Here is a 27436-nt window from a genome sequence, read left to right as displayed (position 1 = left end):
ATGTTTGAAAACCAGATTATGTGCAGTTGACTTCTCTTCTTTTCCCTTTGTGAAAATGCACAGAAGTTCAACCTTGTTCTTCCTGATATTGCCAACTGAGGAAAATCTCTCACTAGATAATACTAAGCCAATGCTAAACTTATAAAAATTTGTCACAAGTTGTGTTTCTGACAGAATTTTCAAATTCTTTTGTCAGTTCTTGTAATAATCTTGGTTCTGCTCTCACCCCTTTTCTGAATCACTGTGTAGATACGCATTTTTTCAAGCTTACAGTGTTACACTGTCACATGTTGCCCAGATTTTTAGTCTATATTTTTCAGGATTGAAGCTTGCCTGAAATGGGCAACATTGTCTGCATGTGACTAACTCATCAACTGTCATATGTGAACCTGCAACATAGTGATTTGGGATTTCAAATACTTCCCCAGTAGGTTCTTGCTTATCATTCCTTCTGGATCTTCTTTTTGCAGTGTGCATCATCAGATGCAACACTTGAAGGATTTTTTGAAAACTTGTATGGTTTAAATTTTTGTTGAAGGGAAGATGGCCATCTTTGCTTCATAATTGCAAGGTATTTTCAGTTTTAGTTTTCTAGACACCAATTAGAATAATCAATCCAATGAATTAAAATTTCTACATCATCTGTTTCCTTCTAATCACCATTGTATACACCTGCATTCAACACTTCTCCACTTATGAACTGTATCAAGTTAAATTTTAGCCTACAAACGTGAAGGATGAAAGAATACTGTCACATGTCCTTTTAGCAAAATAGCATGGTCCTGCATTTTTGTAAAAACATGGTATCATGAAGTTCTTCCTGCTGAATGAGAATACTGTATTTCCTTTTAGTTTTTAGAAATATATTGTTCACTCGTTGATTGTTGGAGTTTGAGAAAATCTATTTAGGGACTTAGTCTAATTACACTTAGTCTGAGATTTCCCACATTTCACTGTCATTATTACAGTCTGAAGTGCTTGCTATCTACCTTTGCATTTATCTTTAGTTTCATCTAATAATTCTGAAATGTCTCCTCTGTTAGTTTTCTTCTGTTCATTATGAACAGAAAATAAAAAGTTCTGACTTCGTAACAGTAGTCAGTGAAAACTAAAAGCAGATGAAAGGATCTGCCACCCTAAAATATGCCACTTTGACATAAGGATTATTTTGAGCAGAAGGCAATTGAGAACCAACAGATGCAGGAAGAACCCTCTTCCCATCCCCTCCCCCCCCCGCCCCGCACCAAATTAACTGCCTAAAAGCAGGGCATACATTTCTTTTTGTGAAGGTTCTTACCTTACTGTACCAGGAAAGGAAGAGTGACTCGTATCACCTAAGATGGAGAGTTGATAGATGAGTGTGCATAAACAGACCCAACTAAAATAACCCTTATCTTCCATTAGTTCTGCCACGTATTTCCTAGTTTATTCCCCAGGATTTATTGTCTCTCAAAGCCCCAATTCCCTTTCCTTTGTTAAAATGGTATATACACCCTGAGTCTAACTGCTTCTTTGAGTTTTACTTCTTTTCTGTGAACTCCAGTGTATGTAAATATTAATAAAAATTATGTGCTTTTTCTCCTGTTGATTTTTCTGTTGTTAATTTAATTCACAGGCCCCAGATACTACAACCTAAAAGGGTAGAAGTAAAGTTTTTCCTTCCTGACACAGACTACAAAGATAATGCCTTGAGTCTTCTATACCTTTTGGGAAGCTGATGCAGTATTCCGTGCGAAACAATAGGAAAACTCAAGAAAAGAAAGGTGAAGGATAATGCATTAGTGATGATTTATTTCACTCTTGCATTATCCTTCTAGGCAATTAAATCGTTCTTCTGTTTTCTTATTATTTTAGTTTTTTTTAAAGCATAATTGGGAAAAATTGATGCTCAATGGTGAAATAACACCTAGGATGATGGAATTAGCAAAATATTTTGAGGTGTAGGAAGAATAAAATCGCTAATATCCCATAATGTATCTTAGATTTATAAAAGGATTCTATGGGCTCACCTACTAATTGTAAGAATGAGTTTTATTTTCTTTTAAAGTAATAAGTAACTTTTCCCTTTGTTGTTTGAAGATCTCTAGGAAACAATGAAAGTCATAAAATGTCAATTTTTAAAACTAGAACTGCTAAGGAAAGAAAATTAAAAACTGAACCTATAGACTCTGATAGTGTGCTGAAGGTTAATGGTTAGTTTGGACGGTAAGGTGCAGAGTTCCACTGCTTTCCAACACTGCTTTCCTCCTACTACTATGATAGGTTTTTTTCACCCTTTTGCACTCCATCTCTAATGGAGTAAGGGTTCTACAAGGCCCTCCCTTTACCACGTACCTATCTTATGAAACTGGATTTTCCTCACTTCAACAGAACAAGATGGTGTAACAGTTGAATACAGAAGCAGATAAGAGAATCCAGCTGTCTTTATGAACACAGATATTAAAATTAATGGGATTGTAAAAATGGAAAACAATGCCACTCCTCTAAATTTTTGTTTTGGAAAATACATCTATTTTTTATAAAAGTATTTGTGTTAATATGCAATGGGTTTGTTATAGTCACTTTTAAGTATATTAATATATATTTCTTAAATTTCTCAGGTTGGGTTTGTAGGCTTCATCCTTAGAAGTTAATCAACTGCACTCTTTTTTTTTTTTTTTTGCCAGGTTTGATTTCTTCAGCATGACAACTGCCTGAATGCCTTTCAGTTGAGGGATATTAACCAAAGCAAAGATCATTAGTCTATGAAATAATTTGCTCCTTGCTTCTAGGTTCTACCCGTGTGTTCCTTATTTTGTGGGTATTTGTTCTTAACCTTTGGCAAGTTTGAGAAGCAAAACTTGGAGGGTTTGGGAGAGGTCTGAGGATTTTAGGTATATTCTAATCCCAATCTCCTTTGTTTACTCACTCACTCATTTTGCTTTTCCTATTCAGGGTTTAAGATTATCTGACTTTCAACTATACAGGATTGCTGACTGCTGATAGAAAGGTCCTCATGGAACAAAATGCACCATGGAAGTGGCTTTGTTAAATTCCATGAGGAAAAATAAATAATATATCTCCCAACTGTATTGAATAGAAAAAGGTAAATAAGAAAATTGGCACTACTTTTGACACTACATTGTTAGTATTTGTGTTTTTTTGAGACGTTATAACACAAGATATCTTTCTAATTTTTCATTTCTTTTATTGTAGTGTTTTAGTGACTATAAAGTATTTCATGGTTATATTTCATCCTCAAAATAAATAGTATTTGGAGATGGGTGGTATTATCCTTTACAGATGAGGAAATTGAGTTTCAGAAAAAGTTCATTTCATTCATTGTAGTACTTACTGGGTGCCAGACACTGCATATTCATTTTGTAAGGTGTGATACCGTGGTCTTCCCTCACTTCAGCTTCAGCCTTTCTAGCTCAGAATTGTGTTCTCTTCTCTTTAGGTTAGACAGTGCAGGCCTGGCAGCACAACCTCTGGTGGAAGTGCCAGCTCCTAGAGCATTTGGTCTATTCTCTGCCTCACTGCATTCTGCAAGCTTCTGGTACTAGTATAACCTAGCTCTGCATGTGTTGGTGGAGAGTTATTGAGTTTGGAATTGATAAGTGACACAATAACAGCATTATTTTAGGAAATTGTTAATTTGGTGGTTCTGTATTGAATGGATGAAAGCAGATAGATCCAGATGCTGAGAGACAGTATAAAGTGAATCTTATAAAGTAAATCTGTTGCTATAGGTGTGAGGTTCTAAGGGCCTGAACAAGTACTATGAATGGAAAGGCAAGGTTGGTTGTAGGAAATATCTTGAAGGAAGACTACAGGACTGGGGAATTGATAGGATGAATGAAAGAGGGAAACATTGAAAAAAACTGCAAAAGGGTGACAGTTTCATTTGTAGAAAAAGAGAAAGGCAAAAGTAGAACTAATTGTTAAAAATCGGGATAAGATTAATCTAACATAAAATTTACCATTCTTGACTAAAGTGTACAATTCAGTGGCATTTAGTATATTCACAATGTTGTGCAATCATCAATGCTATCTAATCCCAGAATATTCTCAGTTTCTCAAACCCTTACCCATTAAGCAGTCTCTCTCCCCTTCCTCCCTCTCCCCCAGCCCCTGGCAACCACTGATCTGCTTTCTGCTCTATGGATTTGCTTATTCTGGGCATTTTATATAAATGGAAGCATAACATATGTGACTGACTTCTTTCACTTTGCATAATGTTTTCAAGGTTCATCATGTTGTCACATATATGAGTACCTCATCTTTTTTTAATTCCCTTGTATGGGTGTATCACATTTTGTCTATCCATTCATCAGTCAGTTGATAAACATTTACCTTGTTTCTACTTTTTGGCTATTACGAATAATGCTGTAGAGGGGCTTCCCTGGTGGCGCAATGGTTGAGAGTCTGCCTGCCGGTGCGGGGGACGTGGGTTCGAGCCCTGGTCTGGGGGGATCCCACATGCTGCGAAGCGGCTGGGCCGGTGAGCCACAATTACTGAGCCTGCGCATCTGGAGCCTGTGCTCCGCAGCAGGAGGGGCCGCGATGGTGAGGGGCCCGCGCACCGCGATGAAGGGTGGCCCCCGCTTGCCACAACTGGAGAAGGCCCTCGCACAGAAACGAAGACCCAACACAGCCATAAATAAATAAATAAAATTTTTAAAAAAATGCTGTAGAACTAATTTTTGGGGGAAAGTTAATGTTCAGTTTTGGAAATATTGAATTTGAGGTGAGTTTAAGTATCCATATAGCAGTTTTCAGCAGTTAAGAGATGAAGGACTGAAACATAGTTAAGACGTTAGGGTTGGAAGTTAATATTTGATGATTTTATAGGCTACTATTGAGAACCGATAGCTAAGACTATGAAGTTTATTAGATCTGTCTTTTAGGGAACAATTTGTGTAGGGCTAAGGTCTAAACTTTATAGAACCTGATTTTACATTGTTTAAGAAGGAAGAGAATATGGAGAATCTGTAAAGAGTTAAAAAGGAGGAGATGGATAGAGAACCAGTCTATTGGCATACAGAGAATTACTGAGGAGCATGTCTCAAGAAATTGGGTTAGGACTTCCCTGGGGGGTCCAGTGGTTAAGACTGTGCTTCCATTGCAGGGGGCGTGGGTTCGATCCCTGGTCGGGGAACTAAGATCCTGCATGCTGTGTGGCATGGCCAAAAATAAATACACTCATAAATAAATAAAAGGTTTAAAAATAATTGGGTTAAAATTGATGCAAGATAAGGAAAATGAAAATGGAAGAAAGGGTTATTTGATTTGGCTGTTGGAAAGATTATTGGGATCTTAAGATGGATACCTTCAGCAGATTACTGTGTGGTAGAAAATGTAGCTGTCTTGCTGTGCTCAGCTCAGTTCTGACTGACAGAGTGGGTGGTGATAACTACAGTAAATCGACTGCATCCTGGATCAGGATCAGCAGGAGGTTTTATAATACTTGGACCAAGTGGAGATGGTGCAAAGAGAGATTCCCGATGCCTTGTTGTAAAGAAGGGTTGCTTTTATCAATACATAGGAACTTTTAATGATTGTGCTGATTTGGATTGCTTTGTAGATTTAAGTAGTCTGCTCAAGCACAGGCTTGCTTTTTACTTATTAATATTACATTAAAATTTTTTGTGTTAACAAAAATGTTAAAATTCTAAAAAGTTGGTTTGTCATGATGATTTGAGGCTTGAGATGTTTGCTCTGAATCAGTATCTGTTAAATAGATCTTGATATCATTGGGAGTTCTGAGTTAAGCCACCAAACAGGCTTACTTATTAAAATGCAATTTATATTGTTTATTTAAAATTATTGGGGATTTCCCTGGCGATTCAGTGGTTAGGACTCCGCGCTTCCACTGCGGGGGGGCCTAGGTTCAATCCCTGGTCAGGGAACTAGGATTCTGCATGCCACGTGGGTGGCCAAAAAAAAAAAAATTATCAACTGCTTTTGTTTTTTTTTTTTCAGGAATTTACTTGCTTCAAATAAACTCAAGAATTTCATTCTGAGTGTTGAGTTTCATTCTTTACGTTGTACTTGAGAGTTTCTAGAAAATCTTTGGGTATAGTAGGTAGATTACTAAAATTCTTAATTTCTAATTCCAAAATGAACTTTCATAATTCAACATTCTCAATTAGGGCAGTTTTTTTACTGAAATATGACAAATCCCCCTTTTCTTTCAGTCTAGGCAAAAAATTTACAAATACTAGATGAATATGTTTACAATATTAGGGTTGGAAGGATCCTTGGGGATCTTGAAAGTGACCATTTTCAATTGCATAATGTTTGAATTTTTCTTTGGTGATCTGTCACATCTCAAGTTCATCTCATTTCCTGATATTTTAACTGCTGATTTTTTTGTTCTTATATGAAATCTGCCTCCCTGTTATTTTGGTCTTGTTTCTGGTGGAGGCAAATAATATGTGGCTGAAATCTCTGGCCTTCGAACTGCCTGGGTTTGAATCCTTGTTCTACCACTTAGTTTTGTTACTTTGGGTAAGGTGCTTAATCTCTATAATTCAATTTCCAGAGCTGTAAAGCAAGGACACTAATGGTGTCTGCCTCATAGAGTTTTTTGGGGATTGGATGAAATGCATTGGATGCATGTATTTAATTAATTAGCAAATGGTAATGATAATTGTTATTATAAATAATAACATAACTTATAATAGTATGTAATGAATTAAGTAGTTGTATTGAAGCTCAAACTAGGAATGAAATTCTCTAGTTTACTCAAAACAAGTAAATATTAGCAGTGTTGTTATCGTTATTATCACTTGAGCCACAAGGAACAAGTCACCCTCTTGCCTTTTTTCTTATGACAAACTTTAAAATATCTGTAAACAGCTTTCACTTCTGCCACCCCTGCCTCACAGTCTCATGTTTTTCCTAGGTTAGATATATTAGTCCTTTGACCTAGACAAAGCTTTAATTCTAATTCTTTGTAGTGGGCATCTGTTGTTTTTGCTACCCAACATCCATTCACCCTTACCTCCCTTACCTTGGTAACATATGTCTTGATCTTGATTTTCCTGTGGGGAACCATCCCCTCCTCCAGTATTTATCTTGTGGTTGGTGTGTTGTACCTGCACCCCCCCGCCCCGCCCCTTTTGGGTCTCTGGTACCAGGAGGATCAATAGTGATTGGTTTAGGGAAGGGCATATGACTTTAGCCAAGCCAGTCAACTCCAATCAGAGCTGGTCCTCTTATCATTGTCCTGGTCTTGAATGTTGGAAGGTGTTAAGTTGAGCTGCTGTAGTCATTCACAATGGGAGGACCCTTTCTGAGGATAGAATCAGAATAGAGGAAGTGAAGCCTAGGGATGGAGAGAGAAAAACCAGGTTTACATATCATTGTTTAAAATGTGCCTACAGCGAATTCTGTAAATGAGCCAATAAATTCTCTTTTGCATAAGCCAGTTTAAGTTGGGTTTTCTTTCTGTTACTTAAAAGTTGAAAGAGTCATAGCCAATACACAGTATTCCAAGTGGGGATTGAATCCGACAGAATAGAATAAAACCATCATCTCTTTGACTTTAGACTCAAATTCTTTTATTTTGACACTGTATCACAAGTCTGATTATATCAGTTCCTGCTTAAAATCCCCTCAGTGGCTTTCCAGTTGCTCTTCGGGTAAGGACAGAATTCCTTAACATGGTCTCCAAAGTGGGGCGTTGTTTGACTCCTATCTTACCTCCCATTGTATACCATCTTGCTCTCTTTTCCAGTCACACTGGTTTCTTTTCAGTTTCTTATATTTTCTGTGCCATAGATCTTTTGCACATGCTGTTGCTTTTGCATGGAATGCTTTCTTCCCTCTCCTGTTTGCCTAGTTAACTCTAACTCATTCTTCAAACAACAATTAATCATTGCTTTCTTAGGGGAGCCAGTTTTGATTATGCTAACTAGACCTAATTTCCTTACTCTGAGTTTTAAATTTCCTTGTCCATAGCCTTCATAGCACATATTGTCAGTTTAATCTGTTTGTATGAGTGTTTGTCGCTGTCTCTAGACTGTAAGGTTCATGAGTGCAAGACCTGTGTCTTAATTTTTGACCGTCATTGTATTCCTGCCTGGCACGATGTCTGGCACATAGTGCATGTTTAATAAATGTACTTTTTTTTTTTTTTTTGATGTGAACCACTTTTAAAGTCTTTATTGAATTTGTTATGATATTACTTCTGTTTTATGTTTTGGTTTTTTGGCCCTGGGCATGTGAGATCCTAGCTCCCTGACCAGGGATTGAACCCTCACCCCCTGCATTGCAAGGCGAAGTCTTAACCACTGGACCGCCAGGGAAGTCCCTAAATGTAGTTTTTAAATGAATGAACTTTGGACTTACTGCCTCTCTGGTAACTAAAGCTGATAAATAGTATATCTTCAATTTATATTTTTTGTAAATTTTGGTTTTTGAGCAAATACAAAACTAATTTCATGCTAGATTTTACCATTCATCCTACTTTGTTGAGATCTGTTGAAAGTCTCATTTGTTATTTAACATGCATTATACTATTTACTCATCTATAAATGTAATCTGTACACAGTATGGTCTTTATCCAAATTATTGCTGTGAATATTGCCCTTTGTTAAGACATATAAGACATTGGAATGCCTTTCTTATCCCTGAACTATAACCCTATCTGTATCTTCAATCAGTATTATTATCCACTGCATCACATAGCAAACTCTGATGCGTGGGATTGGGGGTAGGGCAGGGGAAGGAATAAGGATTCATACTTTTTACTCTACACAATTCTGTATGTTTGAGTCCCCTTTTATTGAGCATTTTTACTTTAAAAAAAACACTAATGAAAACATCTTTCCTTTAGAGATTAATGGGTATGTTTCTCCCATGGTGGGGCATTTCCAAATCCTCCAGCTAGATGTGATTACTTTTTTTCAACCCCTGACCTAGAGATTCTTAGCCTTTTTGGTTCATAAACCCTTATAACAGTTTGATGCCCCCAGAAAACGTATGTGTGCACAAAATTTTGCACAGTTCTTATTTCTGTGGTTTCCTCAGCACCTTGTCAAGAACCTCTGCTATAGCATTTCCAATTTTTATTTTTATTTTTGTTATTTTTTATTGGCATATAATTGCTTTACAATGTTGTGTTAGTTTCTGCTGTACAACGAAGTGAATCAGCTATATGTATACATATATCCCCTCCCTCTTGGACCTCCCTCCCCACGCCATCCCACCCATCCAGGTCATCACAGAGCACCGAGCTGAGCTCCCTCTGCTATATGGCAGGTTCCCACTAGCTATCTGTTTTACACATGGTAGTGTATATATGTCAATCCTAATCTCCCAATTCATCCCCCCCTCCCCTTCTCCCTCTGTGTCCACATGTCCATCCTCTACATCTGCGTCTCTATTCCTGCCCTGGAAATAGGTTCATCTGTACCATTTTTCTAGATTCCACCTATATGCATTAATGTACAATATTTGTTTTTCTCTTTCTGACTTACTTCACTCTGTATGACTCTAAGTCCATCCACATCTCTAGAAATGACCTAGTTTCATTCCTTTTTATGGCTGAGTAATATTCCATTGTATATATGTATCACATCTTTATCCATTCATCTGTCGTTGGACATTCCAATTTTTACTATTGCAACTACCATGCCCTGTTTCGTATGATATTTATATATTTATCATAATCCCCCTACCAGATAGTTTCTAGATTAATAGGAGAAAAGGTGTACAAATTTTATTTGATGTTAATATTTTAACTTTTACGTTAGTGGAGGTCTTCATCCAAAAAAAAATGAAGACTCAGAGGTGGTTAGACATGGGGGCTTATATACCATTTTTTTAAAAGACGGTAAATTTCGGGAGAAGTGGCAGGTCAAAGGAAAAGAGGTTTGGGCTTCTAGGAGTGGTAAATTGAGGGAATGTACATATATGGGGGAAACTAATGGAAGATTAGGGCTATTTTAGTAAGGTTTGTTTGTGCAGCCCCATCTCGATGCCGACTTTCTGTCTCCGGTGATAATGGTAGTTTTTCCTCCTCCTGGAATGGGAGAGGGAAAGGGGAAGACCTTCACAATGGGAAATGTATGTCCTGCTTTTAGACAGATAGGAGGAGGGCGGAGAGCTCTTTCTGTGTTTCCTACTTCTTAATTGCTGAAGTGGCATATGTTGATCTCCTATAGGCTTTAAGGAATTCTGGATTTCTTCTAATTTCAGAGAATTAAAGTGTTAATTCTTTGATTACCTACCTTCAGAGAAAGAAGTTTTTTTTGTAAATTAAGAGGTGGACAGGAGAAGCTGGCCTAATTGCTTTTTAAGTCTTATTCTTGGAAGTAGCTAGGGCAACCTATTTCAAGACCTGGATTTTCCCTATCCTTGTTCTGATCTCATTGTAGGCCACTTCTTTCAAGGCTGACTCCCAACCCTTCCCCTTCTCTGTTTGCGTCTTTCTCTTAAGATTCCTGAATGAATCATCTTTTTTTAAAATGACATTTGAAATTTTTGGTTTATTTAAAAAATAAAACTATGTATATCCATACTCTCCCTTTTTAAGATCGTTTTCTCCCTTTCTTGAAGTGACCATTTCCAGAAGGCAATGTTCTACTTCAAATAAAAATTAGAGTCTTTCAGAAATTGGGTGAGATTTGATGAAATATCTTCTAGAGTTTCTGTAATTCCCCAGTATTTTGTCTGCAGTATTTTAGCTGCTAGTGATCAGATGTTTTTAGTTGTACATTTTGTGTGGTTAGAATGTGCAATTTTCAAGAATAAGTCTGTGGTTTTTAACAGTAACAACTAGACTGATTCTGAAAAAGATAGATGTTTAGTTTTCTAACAATAAAACAAAAGCCATAAAAGGAGGAAATACTGATTTAAAATTTCATCTGCTTAATGTTTTTAAATAAAAATTATAAGTTATTTATAAAATTTCAAATTTAAATACCTGAATTTTATGAAATCAAATTTCTGTGGGTCTTTCAATTATATACAGGTTTATCTTATGACTTAAGGTTTCTATTTCTGTGACTTGTCTTAGAATGTCAAAGTAGACATGATCATTCTCTACTTTTCTCATCCTGTTAAAATTAATTTCCATGATGGGATCAGTAGGTGATGGATACTAAGTGATAAAAAACTGGAATTTTAAACATGACTCTTCTTCTTCAAAAGACTGTATGGTTTTAAGATAATGAACATTAAATTAAAATTAATTTTCTAGTATCTCCTTGAGATAGTGGAAATTCTTGAGAGATCATAAAACCAGGGTTGGAAATATTAGATTGTTACTCATAGTTAAGAACTCACTTCGAATCCTTAGAGCTCTATTCATTTGGGATTAGAATTCTAAAATTATAGACCTCCATTTCAGTATGATGTTAATGACAAAGACTAAAGAATTATTTATAAAAGGAAATAGAACATAAACCAAAGCTTTAAGTCAGTGGAATGATTTGAATGCCTGATTTCTTGTGAAATTTGTGAGAGGAGAAAAGTGATAAATCAAACTTTTTTGAACAATGTTCCATGACCCTGTGTCATCCAAATCATTCCTCTGAAGAACTCTTCTAAGTATATAAGCAAAATTGTTAAAGGTTTAATGTTTCTTATAGCTAGCATGTTAATCTTAGACTAAATTTATGTTAGTTGAACTTTATTTTTATGTGTTATTTTGAATATAAATTTTCACCATTTGAAATGATTATATTAATTTCTGTTTCACATTTTCCCTTTTTTTTTTTTTTTTTTGATGTGGACCATTTTTTAAAGTCTTTATTGAATTTGTTACAGTACTGCTTTTGTTTTATGTTTTTGGTTTTTTTGGCGCCGAGGCATGTGGGATCTTAGCTCCCCGACCAGGGGTTGAACCCACACCGCCTGCATTGGAAGGCGAAGTCTTAACCACTGGACCGCCAGGGACGTCCTCTCACATTTTCCCTTTTATGTTAAATTAATCATATCTGGTTTTGGAGTTGCCACCTTCTTGGCTAGTAATGTAACCCCCAATGAAAACATCATTTTTTATGATGAAAAAAAAACAAAGATTAACTTCATAATGTGATTTCTTGGATTATTTTTTTGAATAACTAACTTTTGGGGTCTGGTTAGATGGAGAACTTAACCATTTACCTTATTCTTCACATTCACTTTTGTGTTCTACTTACTACCTACTCATTTTTAAAAATGATTTTTTTAGAATTAAATTATGGGGATGCATACATAATGAGAGTGCTTTTTTAAAAATGGAAATGGTATAAGACACTTTATCCAAATGTTAATTTTTATATGTTGGTATTTTTGAATTAGATACTTATTTTATTCTTTAAGATTAGTAGTGTATAATTTAAGTGTTGATAAATTATAGGTGTGTGTTATGTGCATATGAGGGTTTAACATTTTTTATGTTAATGAGTGTTTTAACTAGTTTATAAATGCTTTTTTAAAAGATGAAAATATCGTAGGATAGATTTGACAGCCACATTCCAGAAGGTTTATTTATAAAGCTAAACTTTTATTATGAGGGATCTACTGTAATGAAGATCCTGTATGACAAAATAATTTCTAAATGCTCAGCTGATAGCTTATAAATTTCAGTATAATAATGAAATTGCGATCTGTTTTTAGAGTTCTTTAAAATGGGATTTAGCCCAGAGTTAAAAGTGGATAAGATTGGGCTTCCCTGGTGGCGCAGTGGTTGAGAATCTGCCTGCCAATGCAGGGAACACGGGTTCGAGCCCTGGTCTGGGAAGATCCCACATGCCGCGGAGCAACTGGGCCTGTGAGCCACAACTACTGAGCCGGCGCGTTTGGAGCCTGTGCTCCGCAACAAGAGAGGCCGCAATAGTGAGAGGCCCGCGCACCGCGATGAAGAGTGGCCCCTGCGTGCCACAACTAGAGAAAGCCCTCGCACAGAAACGAAGACCCAACACAGCCATAAATAAATAAATAAATAAATAAAAAATAAAAAAAAAGTGGTTAAGATTTATTCAGTGATTTCTGTGTGCCAGGCATTGAGCTATGTGCTTTATGTATATTATCATTTAATCTCCATTATAACTGTGAATTATGTTTTATATATATATATATACACACACACATATATATGCATATATACGTGTGTGTGTCCAGGCAAAGCACAGAGATTAACTAACTTGGCCAAGGTCATACAGCTAATAAGTAGTTGAGTCAGAGTTTGAACCTATTATTCTTCACCAAATTTTACTGTTTATGGTTAATAAATGTTTAAAGTATACAGTAAAGTATAAAAAGCTGAATTAAACCTTAGAGATAATTCACCTGAACTAAGAGCTGAGACCCAGAATTGTAAGGTAACTTGACTGAAAGTTGTGGCAGTGCTGGGGCTATGACTTGGTTCTTCTGGCTTCTAGCCTAGTACTCTTTTTATGTGTAGACTCTACAGCTGTGGATTGTGGAGTGGCTTAATTTTTCCCTTACCAGAGAGTATATAGGACTAAATGCATTACCTTTATTATTTAACACAGTGACATTGCATCAGGTGGTATCTATCAATGGCTAAAAGTAAAATTTTCAAACAGTTAAAAATTTAGACCCCACATTTCCTTTGACTTAAACAAATTTTTTGTAGGAAAAAATCCTTAAGATATAGTTTAATTTTAGATATATAAAATCTGAAACAAAAAATAATAAAGTAGAAATTATAATTATTTATGTGAGCAGTCTCCAAAAGTCAATGAATTATAATATAAAAAAGTCTTGTAAGTCATTTACTTGGAATTCATTTAGAAACAAGCATATTAAACATGGTCATAAAATTTCTACCTGAGTCAGTAGCTGAAGTGTAGTGTATTCTCTTTTTCTGGCTGTTTTGGAGCCACCTCTGAGCTGCAGAAGCTGTTGAAACCTTTTGGAGCTTTGAGATCCCCACTGCATACCTTTGTTGGATATTTCACTTCACTGGCAGCTGATTTAACCTTCATAGAATTCCATGCCTTACCACTAAAATTCTGAAGTGTAGTGACTTGAGAGATTTTTACCGTGATATTTTTGGCATGTTCCAGTGGCTGACATGCCAAAGGAATCCATGAAAGTGTTTGTTTATTAACCAGAATGAAATAAGGCAATGACTCTTTAGACCAGCATTGTCCAGTAGAAATGTTCTGTAGCTGCACTGTCAAATGCAGTAGCCACCAGCCACATGTGACTTTGAACATTTGCAATGTGGTTAGTGAAACTGAGGAACTGAGTTTTAAATTTTATTTAGTTTTAATTAAACTTAGTCACCTGTGGCTAGTGGCTGCTGTATTACACAGTGCAGCTTTTGGCTGAATTACAGTTCTAATTGCCAGCTTTTTAGTGTGTTTGCTAGTGTGTCAGTTGAGGTTCCTAAGTAGCTACTATGATCCTCAGGCTTCTGAAGTAGGTTATCTTAAAGTCATCTTTATAGTCATAGGTAGTGGATATCTTGTTCATATGGACATGTCATTTATTAATTGAATATTTGTAAATTGAGTACTAATTTTAAAGTTTTGTTAAATGATATTTATATGATCACTTAACAAAAATGTTATATATGAGTCTTATAAGCTGTGTAATTAAGGCTCTTAGAGAATATTCTGTATTCTTGGTACTAGGAGGTCCTTAATGTTGAGCAAGAATTGTCATGTATCTGCTTAGGTACTGCTGATGTTAGTTTAGGGGCAGGCTACAACTATTCAAATAATTGAGTTAAAGAGACCTCATAACTTGGTGAATTTAGTTGAACACAATATTCACTAGAGTCTCTTGTAATAGTAATTTAAACATTTGTAGCAATAACTTCTGAGGTTAAAATAATTTTTTTTTCCTGTGGACTAATTCAATCCAAATAAATTGGAAATTAAAAAGCAGGAAAACTAGCTTTTGTCAGCCTGAGAATAAAGAGGAATGTGAAGATTGTATTAGCTGTGTATCTTAATATTTTAGGTTTCTGTCATCTAATTTTTTACTTTTTTTCCTTTATAAGTAAAGCAGTTTTAAAAAATTTTGTATATTTTAAAAAATTTATGCTGTTGCATGTGTGGGAATCCAGAAAGCAAATTCTTGTTTTAAATAAGGCAATTCAATTTTTTAAAAATAGATTTTATTTATTTATTTATTTATGGCCAAGTTGGGTCTTCGTTGCTGCGCGCGGGCTTTCTCTAGTGGCAGAGAACGGGGGCTACTCTTTGCTGTGCGTGGGCTTCTCATGGTGGCTTCTCTCGTTGCGGAGCACGGGCTCTAGGCACGCAGGCTTCAGTAGTTGTGGTGCACACGGGCTTAGTTGCTCCGCAGCATGTGGGATCTTCCCAGACCAGGGCTCGAACCTATGTCCCCTGCATTGGCAGGCAGATTCTTAACCACTGCGCCACCAGGGAAGCCCCAATTCAAATTTTTTTATGTTTATTATAAAAGCATTTGTTTTGAATTATAAACATATTAGATTATAAATTTTTGAAGGCAAGTACTGTGACTTATTTCTTTGTTTTTTCCCTAGAACTTTGTACATTACCTTACATACAGAAAGCAATGAGTATGATTAGTTTGAAGTTATTTTTTGAATGAATTAATCTATGATGAAGTACTATATCCAACTAATTTTTTCCTTTTAAATTTCATTGATTAAAAAACCCAGAGAAATATAAACTAAAACTTATTTAAGATTATGTTTTATTATGGAATGTGAAGAATAGGTAACAGTTAAAGATTAATGTCACTTAGCATCTGAAAAATTCAGATTTATTAAAATAGTACATTATGAGGTGATTATTCATTTTTATACATGGATGCTTTTAAAAAACTATTTGTAATTTAATAATTTCAGACTTCTTCAAATAGTAAGAGCTTAATAGAATCACCATTTTACTTATTAAATTTGGGTTCATTCAAGAATGAACCAGTTATGTAGAGTGAGTTAAATGTTTATGTTAAACTTATCAAATTTAAAAATTGAGCTTTTTATAGGAAAAATGATTAAGTATGTGTATATTTAATGAAATCCACTTTAATACTAGGTATCTTTATTTTATAGGAAGGAAAAGAGATATAACTTGCTGCCTTGTGTGGAGTCACATGATGATCAAAATTAGATCCAAGAATTTCTAAACCCCAGGTTTCACGTTTCAATATTTGGCTTTACTTAAAGTGACTCATAAAATTGACTGATATCTTGTGTCAGTACTTAAATGACAATTTACAGAAAGTCAGCTCTTCAGCTTGATTGGCGACAACCCTTTTCAGCCAAAAAGTAAGTGTTGCTGCCACTACTGATACTAGTATATGTGGCTTTTGTACCGATAACTTTGCGTCAGGAGAAAGGATGAGAGGTAGGCACATTTCCTTAAAAACAAAAACACTTAAAATTGTTAAGGTAACAATTGCTCACATAAAAACAAATAATGTGAATTAAAATATGAGTAAAGTAGAAATGATTTCTCTCTGTGCCTGGTGATCGCTACTATTATTAGTTTGGCATACATAATCATGTATGTTTCTTTTATGCATAGACAAAAATTAATTATTTCTAAAAAAATTGTAAAGCTGTTACGTATCTTCAAAAATTTTTTTCTCAACAATATATCCTGTGTATATTGACAGTGGCAGTACCGTGCTAAAAAGAGTAAGGAAGGTCTTTGTCTTCTGCATGAGTTTGGTGGGGCTGCCATGACAAAGTATCATAGACTAGATGGCTTAAACGACAGAAATTTATTTGCTCACAATTCTGGAGCCTAGAAGTCTAAGATCAAGGTGTTGGTAGGGTTAGTTCCTTTTGAGGGCCGTGAAGGAAGGATCTGTTCCAGGCCTCTCTCCTTGGCTTATAGGTGGTCATCTGCTTCGTATGTCTTTCCTTTCCCTTCAGAGGGTCTTTCCTCAATACGTGTATCTGTGTCCTGATCTGCTGTTCTTCTTTCTTTTTTAAAAAAAATTAATTAATTAATAATTTTGGCTGTGCCAGGTCTTAGTTGCGGCACACGGGATCTTAGTTGCAGCATATGGACTTCTTAGTTGTGGCATACATGTGGGATCTAGTTCCCTGACCAGGGATCAAACTTGGGCCCCCTGCATTGGGAGCGCAGAGTCTTACCCCCTGGACCACCAGGGAAGTCCCCTGATCTTCTCTTCCTTTAAGGAAACTGGTCATAGTGGATTAGCGCCCACACCCTGTCCTATTCATATATATATATATATATGGTACATAGCTATATATATCCTCTTTATATATCTAGTTAAGCATCACTTGTATCCATCTCCATTACTGTTACTTTAGTTTAGACCTTTAGTACTGTTTCTCTTTTTTCCCTCCTCCCCTCCTCTTCCTTTTCCTCCTCCATCTCAGCTTAAAGTAATATATATACATAGTTTTAAAAAATCAAACAACCTAAAAAGGCTTTAAGGGGTTTAACCTCAGTTTCTTGAAGAGTGCTTATGTGCATATATGTGTGCTGTCTGTTGCATAGTGAGTTTTAACCATTTTCTAGTGATGTTTATCATGAGGATTTATGCTTTCTTACAGCTATGCCTTCCTTCCCTCTAAGTATCTCCCAACATAAAAAATCAAATCTGTATTTGATATTTTCATTATGATGACCATATAAATACTGTTCACTGACAAGCATGGTAATATGCTATTAATATGCCATTATATATAGAATAGCATATGAGAGGATACATTTCTTTTTATTTTTTTTCTTTCTTTCATTGGTGTACCCAGCAATTAATAATTTTGATGTTTTTTAATTTGCTAACTTGTATTAAAGTCTATAGCTAAATCTTCTCACACTCTCAAGAGCCTCTCAATTCAATTTTCTATACTGTAAAACTTGTCAGGTAGTCTAAAAGTTTATATTTTAATCATCTTTTCTTTGGCCTCCTAGAGACATTCCTCCTGAAGGTACTGTTCTCCTGAATTAGTCTGGACTGGTTGTTCTCTAGGCCTACTGAACTTCTGTTGTTCTGGGACTTTGTATTGTGTTGAATGCCATGTTTTCTTCATCCTGTGTCTTCCTCTTTCTTGATTGAGTCTCATGTTTTGGTGGATTGTATAGTAGCTTCCTGAGAAAGGGTGCCTGGGAAGTAAATCTTGTGTGATGTTGCTGGTCCTTACTCTCACACTTGATGAAAAGTTTGAATTCTAAATTGAAAAATAATTCTGGTAAGAATTTTTAAAGTATTACTTTACTGTCTTTTAGTTTCTGTTCTTATTACTCTTGATCTTTTCTATATGACCTGTTTCTGCCCCCCATCCCCTACAGATCTGAGGATATTCTCTTTATCTTTTTTGTTCTGAAATTTGATAATTATATGTCTTGGTATAACTTTTTTCTTGATTATTGTACTGAGTATTAGTGGGATCTTTCAACCAAGAGATTTTTGTCTTCTGATCTAGGAAATTTTCTTACATTATTTCTTTGATAACCTACCCCCTGCTTTTTCTCTATTCTCTTTCTGTAAATTTTATTAGGTGAGTGTTGTACCTTTGAAATTGATTTTCTAACAACCTTGTGTTCTGTGTTTTGTTTATATATATACTTGTGTGTGTGTATGTATGTATGTATATATAAATATTTTTTTTTCTCTCTTAGTTCCACCTTTGACATTTTGGTTTTTTTAACTGAATTAAAAAATTTGGCTATCGTATTTTAAATTCTATTTTTGTTTCTGAACATTACTTTTTATAACATCCTTTTTTGTCTCATATCTCTAAAAATGCTAATTATATTTTTTCTAGTATTTGTCTTGCTTTTTGCATTATCTCTTTTCCTTAGGACTCTTTATCTGTTTTATTGATTTTGGTCTGAAAGACAAGAGGTTTTCCTAAAATTTCTGGTGCTAATTGGTTGTCTATTACTGAGGCACTAAAATGCTTCCTAGGAGGTCTGTGCTTGGTCAGAACTCCTAGGATGGTGATATTTACTACATGTTCTTTGGTCTGTTTCTTCAGGCGAGAAATGTGTAATTTTCCCTGATTGGAATAAGCCTCACTTTGTTCTTTTATTTTAGTCTAGCACCTCATCCCTGCTTTGCTGTGTACCTGGCATTCCTGAGTTTGATTCAGTTTTTCTGTTATATCTCCCACCTGTTGCCTCTTATTCTTAGTTTATCTGCCTTTTGTTAGTACATTTTTTTTTTTTTTTTTTGGATAATGGTTAGGTGCAATCTTTTTTTGTAGATATAATCATATTCTAGGCATATGACTGAAACTGACTTTGTTCCCAAATTTTCTGTCCACTGTAAAGAACTACTATCAAACATCATCCGTCTATCTATCTGTCTACCTATCTATCATCTCTTTATCTAAATCTTACTAGTTTATATCTTAGAGAGTGAGCTCTGGGTTTCTCATTGTTGCTACCATGTACTAACTATAAATATCAATTCAGAAATTGCTATTAGGATTATTAAAGTAGATCTTAAATATCATACTATATATTACAAAAAATGTATTTTTCTTTTTGAAAATAAGGTTTGCTTCTCTCCTTTTGAAAATTAGATAAATCAAAAATGGCAGAACTCTTTATGGAATGTGAAGAAGAAGAGTTGGAACCATGGCAGAAGAAAGTAAAAGAGGTTGATGATGATGATGATGATGAGCCGATCTTTGTTGGAGAGATATCAAGTTCAAAACCAGCAATTTCAAGTGAGCATTTACTTTTAGTGAAGCCCAGTTTTGTAAGATACTGTTTCTAATAGAAAAACTTGTGAACTGTTTTATAGGCATTTAATTAAGTCCTTGTTCCTCTGTAGGGAGTGAGGGATGAAAGATTAGGTGGGAGGTCAGTAAGAATTTCAGAGTCAGGGTTTTGATTGGGGACTAAAGGAAGGAGGTAAGAGGTTAAAATATCAGATGTGAGAAAAAGAAACGGACTAAGATTAGCTGGTGACACTGGGGGTCTTTTCATATTAGAAATCATAATTTTTAGTGGAGCCAGGTAAACCTATTTATCTTTTTGTTCATTTTCTTTTTTTTTTTTTTTTCCTCTTTTAAACTCAGAAACAGAAGAGTTTAGAATATTTTGCTTAAAATGTCAGAATACACTAAGTTTGGGTTAGTCTCAGATAGGGGATCTCATATCTAAGCAACTGCCTCATTGCAGTGTCATCTATACATAGCTACAGAATGTATAGGCAGTGAATGATTTCAGTTAGAGTAATTCGATTTGACATTGTTATAATGTTAAAGACAAACGACACTTGTTAAAACGTCCACTCAATAATGTATAGAAGTACAGAGAAATAATGTACACATTTCAGGGGAGAAAGAGAAAATAGATCCCTTCCCATTGCATTTACATGTTTGTTTGCTTGTTTAAGTCAGGAGAATTTACCAAAGAATGTAACCAGCATACTAGTGTTTTCTTACCAAGTTAGTGCGTAGAAGTGTAATTAAGAGACTACTTCTAAATTTTCTGAAGGCCTGGCTCTTTCTTCTGTTGCCTCTGAACTTGGAATGGCATTTTTAGTCAGTTTTATTAGAGGAAGAATAGCTTAACCAATTGAATTCTCAATAGCATTTTTTTGTGGCAGATTGATAATAACTCCTAGAGGTTCTAAGTGGAGTGCCACTTCGATTATAAATTGAACTAGGCATGATGGCATGCTTGTTGATGATAGTGGAACATAATTATATATTCTCTTAATTACTGTTTCTTGTCACTGTGATTATTTTATACTGGAATATTACCATATTGCAAAATTGTTACTCAAGTTCTCTTATTGAAAACATGACAGTTAAGATTTAAATTGAATTTATACTGATTGTAGATGACTGTTAACAGTATTCAACTGGAATAACGTATATTAGTTTTAAGATAATTCTGTCAGAAGGGGATTGACCAGGAAGAATTTCTTTTCTGTACTCTTAAGATGCACAATTTAAATGATTTTATTGCTGTTTATATATAAGCCATAAAATATTTTAACATATGGAGTATGAGCTAAATGTTTATATACAGTTGCCAGAAAGGAAGGTACAAATTTTTGTAGAATACAAAAACCGAAAGGACTTTAGCAATAGTTCTTTGATGGTTTGAGTAAATACTTAATCTTGAATTTCTGAATGAAAATGGGGTCAAGTTGCTTGAGCAGATTTTTCTCCTTTAAGACATCTCTAGTACTTAGGTATAGAGCACTGCATTGCCATTTTCAGAAAACAGTCCTACTTTTATATGACCCTTTACTTTATAGAATTATTTTATGGGAACTGGTTCCTTTCTACTACGAAGGGAAAAAAGGAAATTTATATGAGGTCTGGTGTTTGTGCTTTTAACCTTTTTCTAACCAACAATTTCAGGCAATACTTACTCTTCTAAATTTTAGTTTGATTACTGAAAAACCTGTAATTAGGAACTTTAAAATGCAATTAGGAACTTTAAACTGATCCTGAAAGTCATATTACGCTCTGACTTCTGGTATAGTGATAAATTTGAAGCCCCTTAAGTTGTAAGATATTCTGGTAAACTGTATGTTCATTGCAGTCTGTATTCTCTGATAGTTTCCCCTTCAGGACTCAGTAATGGTGTAGATAATCCAGTGAGATCCCTTATGATGACACTTCAGGGCTTATAAGGGTGTGAATTGGATATGGACGTTAGACAGGGTTTGATTTTGAGTAATAGGAACTTGAGTGTATGTATAGCCCTTTCATCACTCAAAGAAAGATATATACTTCAATTATAGTTGTATATGGATATATTTTTAGAAATTTTTTGCCATTTATATGACTATTTCTTTGCCACGCAGAAGGTTTGACTTATATGTAGTCATATTTATCAATCTTTAACTTCTGGCTTTTGGATTTTGAGTTACAGTTAGAAAGATTGTTCTTATTCTGTAAGATAATTAAGATGCATAATCTTATTTCTTTAGTAGATAAAGATATATATGTTTAAAATTAACTATATTCATAATTCAGTGTTAACTTGTATTCTCCTTCTAGGAATCTGTTTGTTTTCAGTGTGTGATTTCTATTATCTTAATATATATATCATTCAAACAATGAATTTTAAAATAAATGTAATCTTTTATAGATATTTTGAATAGAGTAAACCCCAGCTCATATTCGAGGGGAATAAAGAATGGTGCGCTCAGCCGAGGTACAGTATTATTGTACTATTTTTTTTTTAAAGTGAAGTATTTTGACATCATTGATTATATAGAAATATATTCAATGTGTTGTGTAATTTTAAAATACAGGTATTACTGCTGCATTCAAGCCTACAAGTCAACACTACACGAACCCAACATCAAATCCAGTGCCTGCCTCGCCAGTAAATTTTCATCCTGAATCTAGATCTTCAGATAGTTCTGTTATTGTTCAGCCTTTGTCTAAACCTGTAAGTGTTTCTGAAACTACACAGTCAGCTCAGGGATACATTGGATATTATTTATCAGTATCAACAATGCCTAGTTAAAATTCTGTACTACCATGGGTAATCATCCAATGGAATCATAATCAGCATCAGAAAATGTCACCATCTCTATGATAGCTCAACTGGTACCCAAATAATAATTGCAGTAGCAAACTACTCAGCCTGTTTTTAAATCAGGTAATATGCTTAAATTAAATAGGTACAGTATTGAAAACTGTGCTATCAAAACATGAATAAAAGTATAATTAGTAATGAATATTGCATAATGGCAAACTATTTCAGATTGTAAATTGGGCCAAATGTTCTTAGTTCTTAATTGGGAAAATTGCTAAGAGGCTACTGGAACTTTTTATTCTGAAAACATACCGTCATAGTTTAGTTAGTTTAAATAGCTCTTAACGAAAACTAATAGTTAATATTTATTGAGTTGTTAATATGTGTAAGGCTTTGTGCTAAATGCTGTACATGAATTAATCTCATTTAATTCTTAAATGTTCCTATGAAGTAGGCACTACTATTTATCTCTGTTTTATAGTTGAGGAAACTGAGGCTCACAGTGAATTTAAATAATTAAATATTAAATTTAATAATTTAAATAATTCACTCAGGGTCACACAGCTGGCAAATGATAGATCTGGGATTTCAATCCAGACGAATCCGTAGTTTATTTGTATTTGTATATACATGCATGTGTATTGTACATAAATGTATACTTCTAAAAAAAATGGAAGCATTGCCTTAGTGTGAAAATTTTCAAAGTGTAGTCTTCAGTCCCCTGGGGTTCCCCTAAGACTCTTTTATAGGTTTTGGATCAACAGTATTGTCACAATAACACAAAGACACTATTTGCTTTTTTCACTGTGTTGACATTTGCACTGATGATGCAAAAGCAGTGGTGGGTAAACTGCTGGTTCCTTAGTATGAATAGTAGTTTTTGTATTAGTCACCACCCTGCACTCACAATAAAAATTATTCCAGTCATACTCCGTTCCCTTGATGAAGAATTAAGATGTTATTAATTTTATTAATTCTCTACCATTGAATACATGTGTCTTTTAAAATATTTTGTGTGATGAAATGGGTGGTGTGCATAAAGTATTACTGTGTCTGAGGTTTGATGATTATCTTGAGGAAAAGCACTAGTGTGATTAAATTGTGAGCTAAACTACCCAGAAGACCATTTTTTACTTGAAAGGATGACTGACAAACCATGGTTTATACTACTATTAACTTAGTGGTTTAAAAACACCTACTTTTATTATCTCACAGATTTTGTGGGTCAGGAGTCAGGTCATATCTTCATAGTCCCTCAAGGCTTCATTCAAGGTGTGGGCTCTGTGCTTGCAGTCTCATCTGAAGCTCAACTGAGGAAGTATCTGCTTCCAAGTTCTCATGGTTATTGGTACCATTCGGTTCCTTAAGGGTTGTCAGATTGAGAGTCTCAGAATTTTAGTGGCTTTTGGCTGGCTCCTTGCCATGTGGGTCTTTCCAGCATGGCTTCTTACTTCCCCAAAGCACACAAGGAAGAGAGAATCCTTAGCAGGATGGCATTACAGCCTTACGTAATGTAATCACATACAAAAAATCATGTACATTCTGTCACTTTTGCTATATTCTGTCAGAAACAAGTCACATGTCTTGCCCACACTCCAAGAGAGGGAATCACGTAGGACATGAATACCAGGGCGTGGGGATCATGGAAGCTACTTTAGAGTCTGTCTGCCACACACGAGTTCTTCAGTCTTTGCTGTATGGTAGACAGTTCCTCAAAATTGAACAAAGTGCACCTGTCACTTCAAGGAAAACAACTGGTGGTATTTCTTGCCACGGATGAAATTTGAGCTATCAAGCAAAGTTAGAATTTTGAACAACTTGTATCTGCCATCATGATCTTGACAGCTTCCCAGTATGTAAAGTCTTTTCTGGTGGGTGGCGGTATTAATAAATACGATTTTTTGATATTGCGTAATTTTTCAACATTTGGAAGATTTGCGTAATTCAAAGAAACCAATATTTTCTAAATAACTAATATATGATGTAATAAAATCATGCATGGATAAGATTCATTCAAAGTGCAAGATAAGACTAATAGATTTTAATGTAACAAAGTTCAAAAAACTCAGTGTTAAGGAGTCAGATTCCACATTGCAACAAACCTTTAAGAAAATACCAACTGTTGAGTTTTGGTATTGTATCGAAGAAATATAACCCCATTTATTCTAATTTGCTATTAAAATATTCCCTTTTTTCAACTATTAATCTTTATGAAGCCAGATTATATTCTTCAACCGAAACAACATATTTTAACAGAATGAAAGCCAAAGCAGGTATGAGAGTATAGCAGTTTTTGATTAATCTAGACATTAAAGAGATTTGCAGAAATGTAAAACAGTGCCACTATTTTCACTGATTTTTTGTGTTTGCTAGATAGCCATTTTTTACAAAATGTTATTTATGTTAATCTGTAATGGATTTATTATTGTTTAAAATGAAATTAATAAATAAATATTTTAAAAATTTCTCTGTTTTAATCTCTAATATGGTAAATATCAGTAGATATAACCTACCTAAATAAAAATTCTTTTGGGTCCTCAGTAATTTTTCAATGTGTAAAGGGGTTCTGAAACCAAGGAGTTAGAGTACTAAAACAAAAAGTTACCCAAAATGTGAAGATTCTTTGCTACTGGAATTGAATTAACTCAGTGGTTTTTTTCATGCTTCATAAGCTATTTGGCATTGGCCTTACAGAAATAGTAAATTTCCCCTAAAATGTTTGTTCTTTTTACAATAAGTGAAACAACTACCAAAGCACCTATAAATTTTCTTGCAAATATTCAAGTTCAAAACCAGAATTGAATCCAGATATTTTTGGTATGACTAATCCATTTTTCCTTCACTTTATATCGTATTACTATAAGGTAATCTACATATTTGTTACCACTAAAAATTGATATTTGAGGTGTAGCTTTCATAGAAGACTTACTAAATTTAATTTTATTTAAATGAAAAGAAAAATCTATGGCTAAATAAACTCTGCCCCCACTTAAATTTTGAAGAGGTCATATATCATAAAAAATAAGAGTATCTTTGGGCAAATACCGCCCCCCCCCCAAATCTTTTCTGTAGTTTTAGCATTCTGAAATAATAATATTGATATGAGCCCTGGACTAGTAGTTTAAATAACTTAAGATTGAAGCAAGAGACTTGAATGCTGATCCTGCCCTGTTCTTAACTAAAGCATTGGCAAAACCTCTCTGAGCCTCATTTTCTTCATTTCTAAAATGAGAGATAATTTTACCCAGACTGCTGACTCTCAATCTTGGATCCTAAGATGGTAAGCTACCCAAAATGTAAAGATTCTTTGTTATTAGTGGAATCAAATTAACTTGGTAGGTTTCTCATGCGTATTGTAAGCTGTTTGGCATTTGGGAGGATAGAAAACCGGAAAAAGAAACTTTATTATTTAATTCAGTTTGATAGATAAAAATCTTTCCAACATTGGACCCAGGGAGAAAAAAAAATAAAGTGAGGGGTGATATCTTTGGCGTTGTAAAAGTTAGAAACTAGAGCTTTTTCTAACTCAAAATGTTTTACTTCTACGGGCATAGTTTTAAAATCAAAACACCTCGATTGATAGTTCCAGATCTTGGGGAGTTTTTAAAAGGCGAAAATTTGTCAATTGGTCTGGGTGGATGGGTCTTGGAAATAATACACTTTAAAAAGCTCTCCAGGTGATTCTAATGTGCACAGATAAGAATGACATATTCTGGAATGAATTGAGGATGCTATGTAAGGGAATTATTTACTGTGAATTTTGGAAGCCACTGCTTTTAATAAATTATAGTTTTTCATTTTATGTCATGTTTTGTGTGTATGTGTATATTTACTTTTTCATGTAACATCTCTATACTTCAGTGTCTCTTTCAAATCTGTTTGAGGTAGTGGGGATATATTGCTATCATTTAAAAAGTCAGTGTGATATAGCTTAAGGGCATAGGCTTTGTAATTAGACCCAACTTCTAATTACAGCTCCATCAGTAATAAGGGGCTGTACTGGGAACCTTGCATAACCACACCTAACCTTAGTTTACCTACTTATAAAATGGGGTATAAGGTCTTTATTAGTACTGTTGTGACAACTACTTGATATAATACATGCAGTGAACCGTGAAGTGCAAGTATATTTAAAATATGACTGTGGCTGTTTTTTAGGTGTGAAGGGTGAATAACTTCAAGTTCAGAAGTGACTTGCCCAAGGTTTTGTAGCTAAATAAATGTGTGGATTTTCTGGATCCCAGTCTAGCACCCATTCTACCCTTACTATTGTGTTTGATATTTTTCTGAACAGTTTTAGGAGACATTAAAATTCCATGTTGGATAATTATTTTAACCAGTTATTTTTTGTTTTTTAAATTTTTAAAATTTATTTTTGGCTGCATTGGGTCTTCACTGCTGCACGCGGGCTTTCTCTAGTTGTGGCGAGCGGGGGCTACTCTTCGTTGTGGTGCGCAGGCTTCTCCTTGTGGTGGCTTCTCTGGTTGTGGAGCACGGGCTCTAGGCACACGGGCTTCAGTAGTTGCAGCACGTGGGCTCAGTAGTTGTGGCTCGTGGGCTCTAGAGCGCAGGCTCAGTACTTGTGGCACATGGGCTTAGTTGCTTCGCAACATGTGGGATCTTCCCAGACCAGGGATCGAACCCACGTCCCCTGCATTGGCGGGTGGATTCTCATCCACTGTGCCACTAGGGAAGTCTACCAGTTATTGTTGAATAATGTGTGCCTGCTCTCTGAAACTGTGGTGCTTACATTAGCCAGAGTTATTTCCTAGAAAAGAGTTTAACAGTATTAACTTTGTACTTCTGTTAAATAACTGTTTTAGAAAATGTAGGTGAATATTATCCATTTTTTTTTTAATAAAGTTGGGCTTATCCTTTTTTATTTATTGATTGATTGATTGATTGATTGATTGATTGATTGATTGCTGTGTTGGGTCTTCGTTTCTGTGCTAGGGCTTTCTCCAGCTGTGGCAAGCGGGGGCCACTCTTCATCGCGGTGCGCGGGCCTCTCACTATCGCGGCCTCTCTCGTTGCGGAGCACAGGCTCC

At 35.0% G+C, this 27436-nt stretch overlaps 1 protein-coding gene across 19 annotated transcripts in view; it reads left to right on the top strand.

The window, feature by feature from the left end:
* Nucleotides 1-27436, top strand: part of ZNF280D (zinc finger protein 280D) — a 131031-nt gene that overhangs the window by 4634 nt on the left and 98961 nt on the right. For 17 of the 19 annotated variants that reach the window (XR_014258659.1, XR_014258660.1, XR_014258661.1 and 14 more), the window contains exons 2-6: nucleotides 2935-3085; nucleotides 15998-16213; nucleotides 19457-19603; nucleotides 21993-22058; nucleotides 22159-22298. Coding sequence is in view for 4 of the 19 variants with exons in the window: in XM_082445903.1 (XP_082302029.1) it covers nucleotides 19468-19603; nucleotides 21993-22058; nucleotides 22159-22298 (342 nt within the window). In the remaining 15 variants the exon portion in view is untranslated. The remainder of the gene's footprint in view (nucleotides 1-2934; nucleotides 3086-15997; nucleotides 16214-19456; nucleotides 19604-21992; nucleotides 22059-22158; nucleotides 22299-27436) is intronic. The other 2 variants (XR_014258658.1, XR_014258671.1) reach the window with 2 other exon arrangements.

This window comes from Balaenoptera physalus (genome assembly GCF_965194825.1).
Source record: "Balaenoptera physalus genome assembly, chromosome: 2".
In the NCBI taxonomy this organism is placed as follows: domain Eukaryota; kingdom Metazoa; phylum Chordata; class Mammalia; order Artiodactyla; family Balaenopteridae; genus Balaenoptera; species Balaenoptera physalus.
Note: the sequence above shows the minus strand (reverse complement) of the source record. Positions and strands in the feature narration are given on the sequence as shown.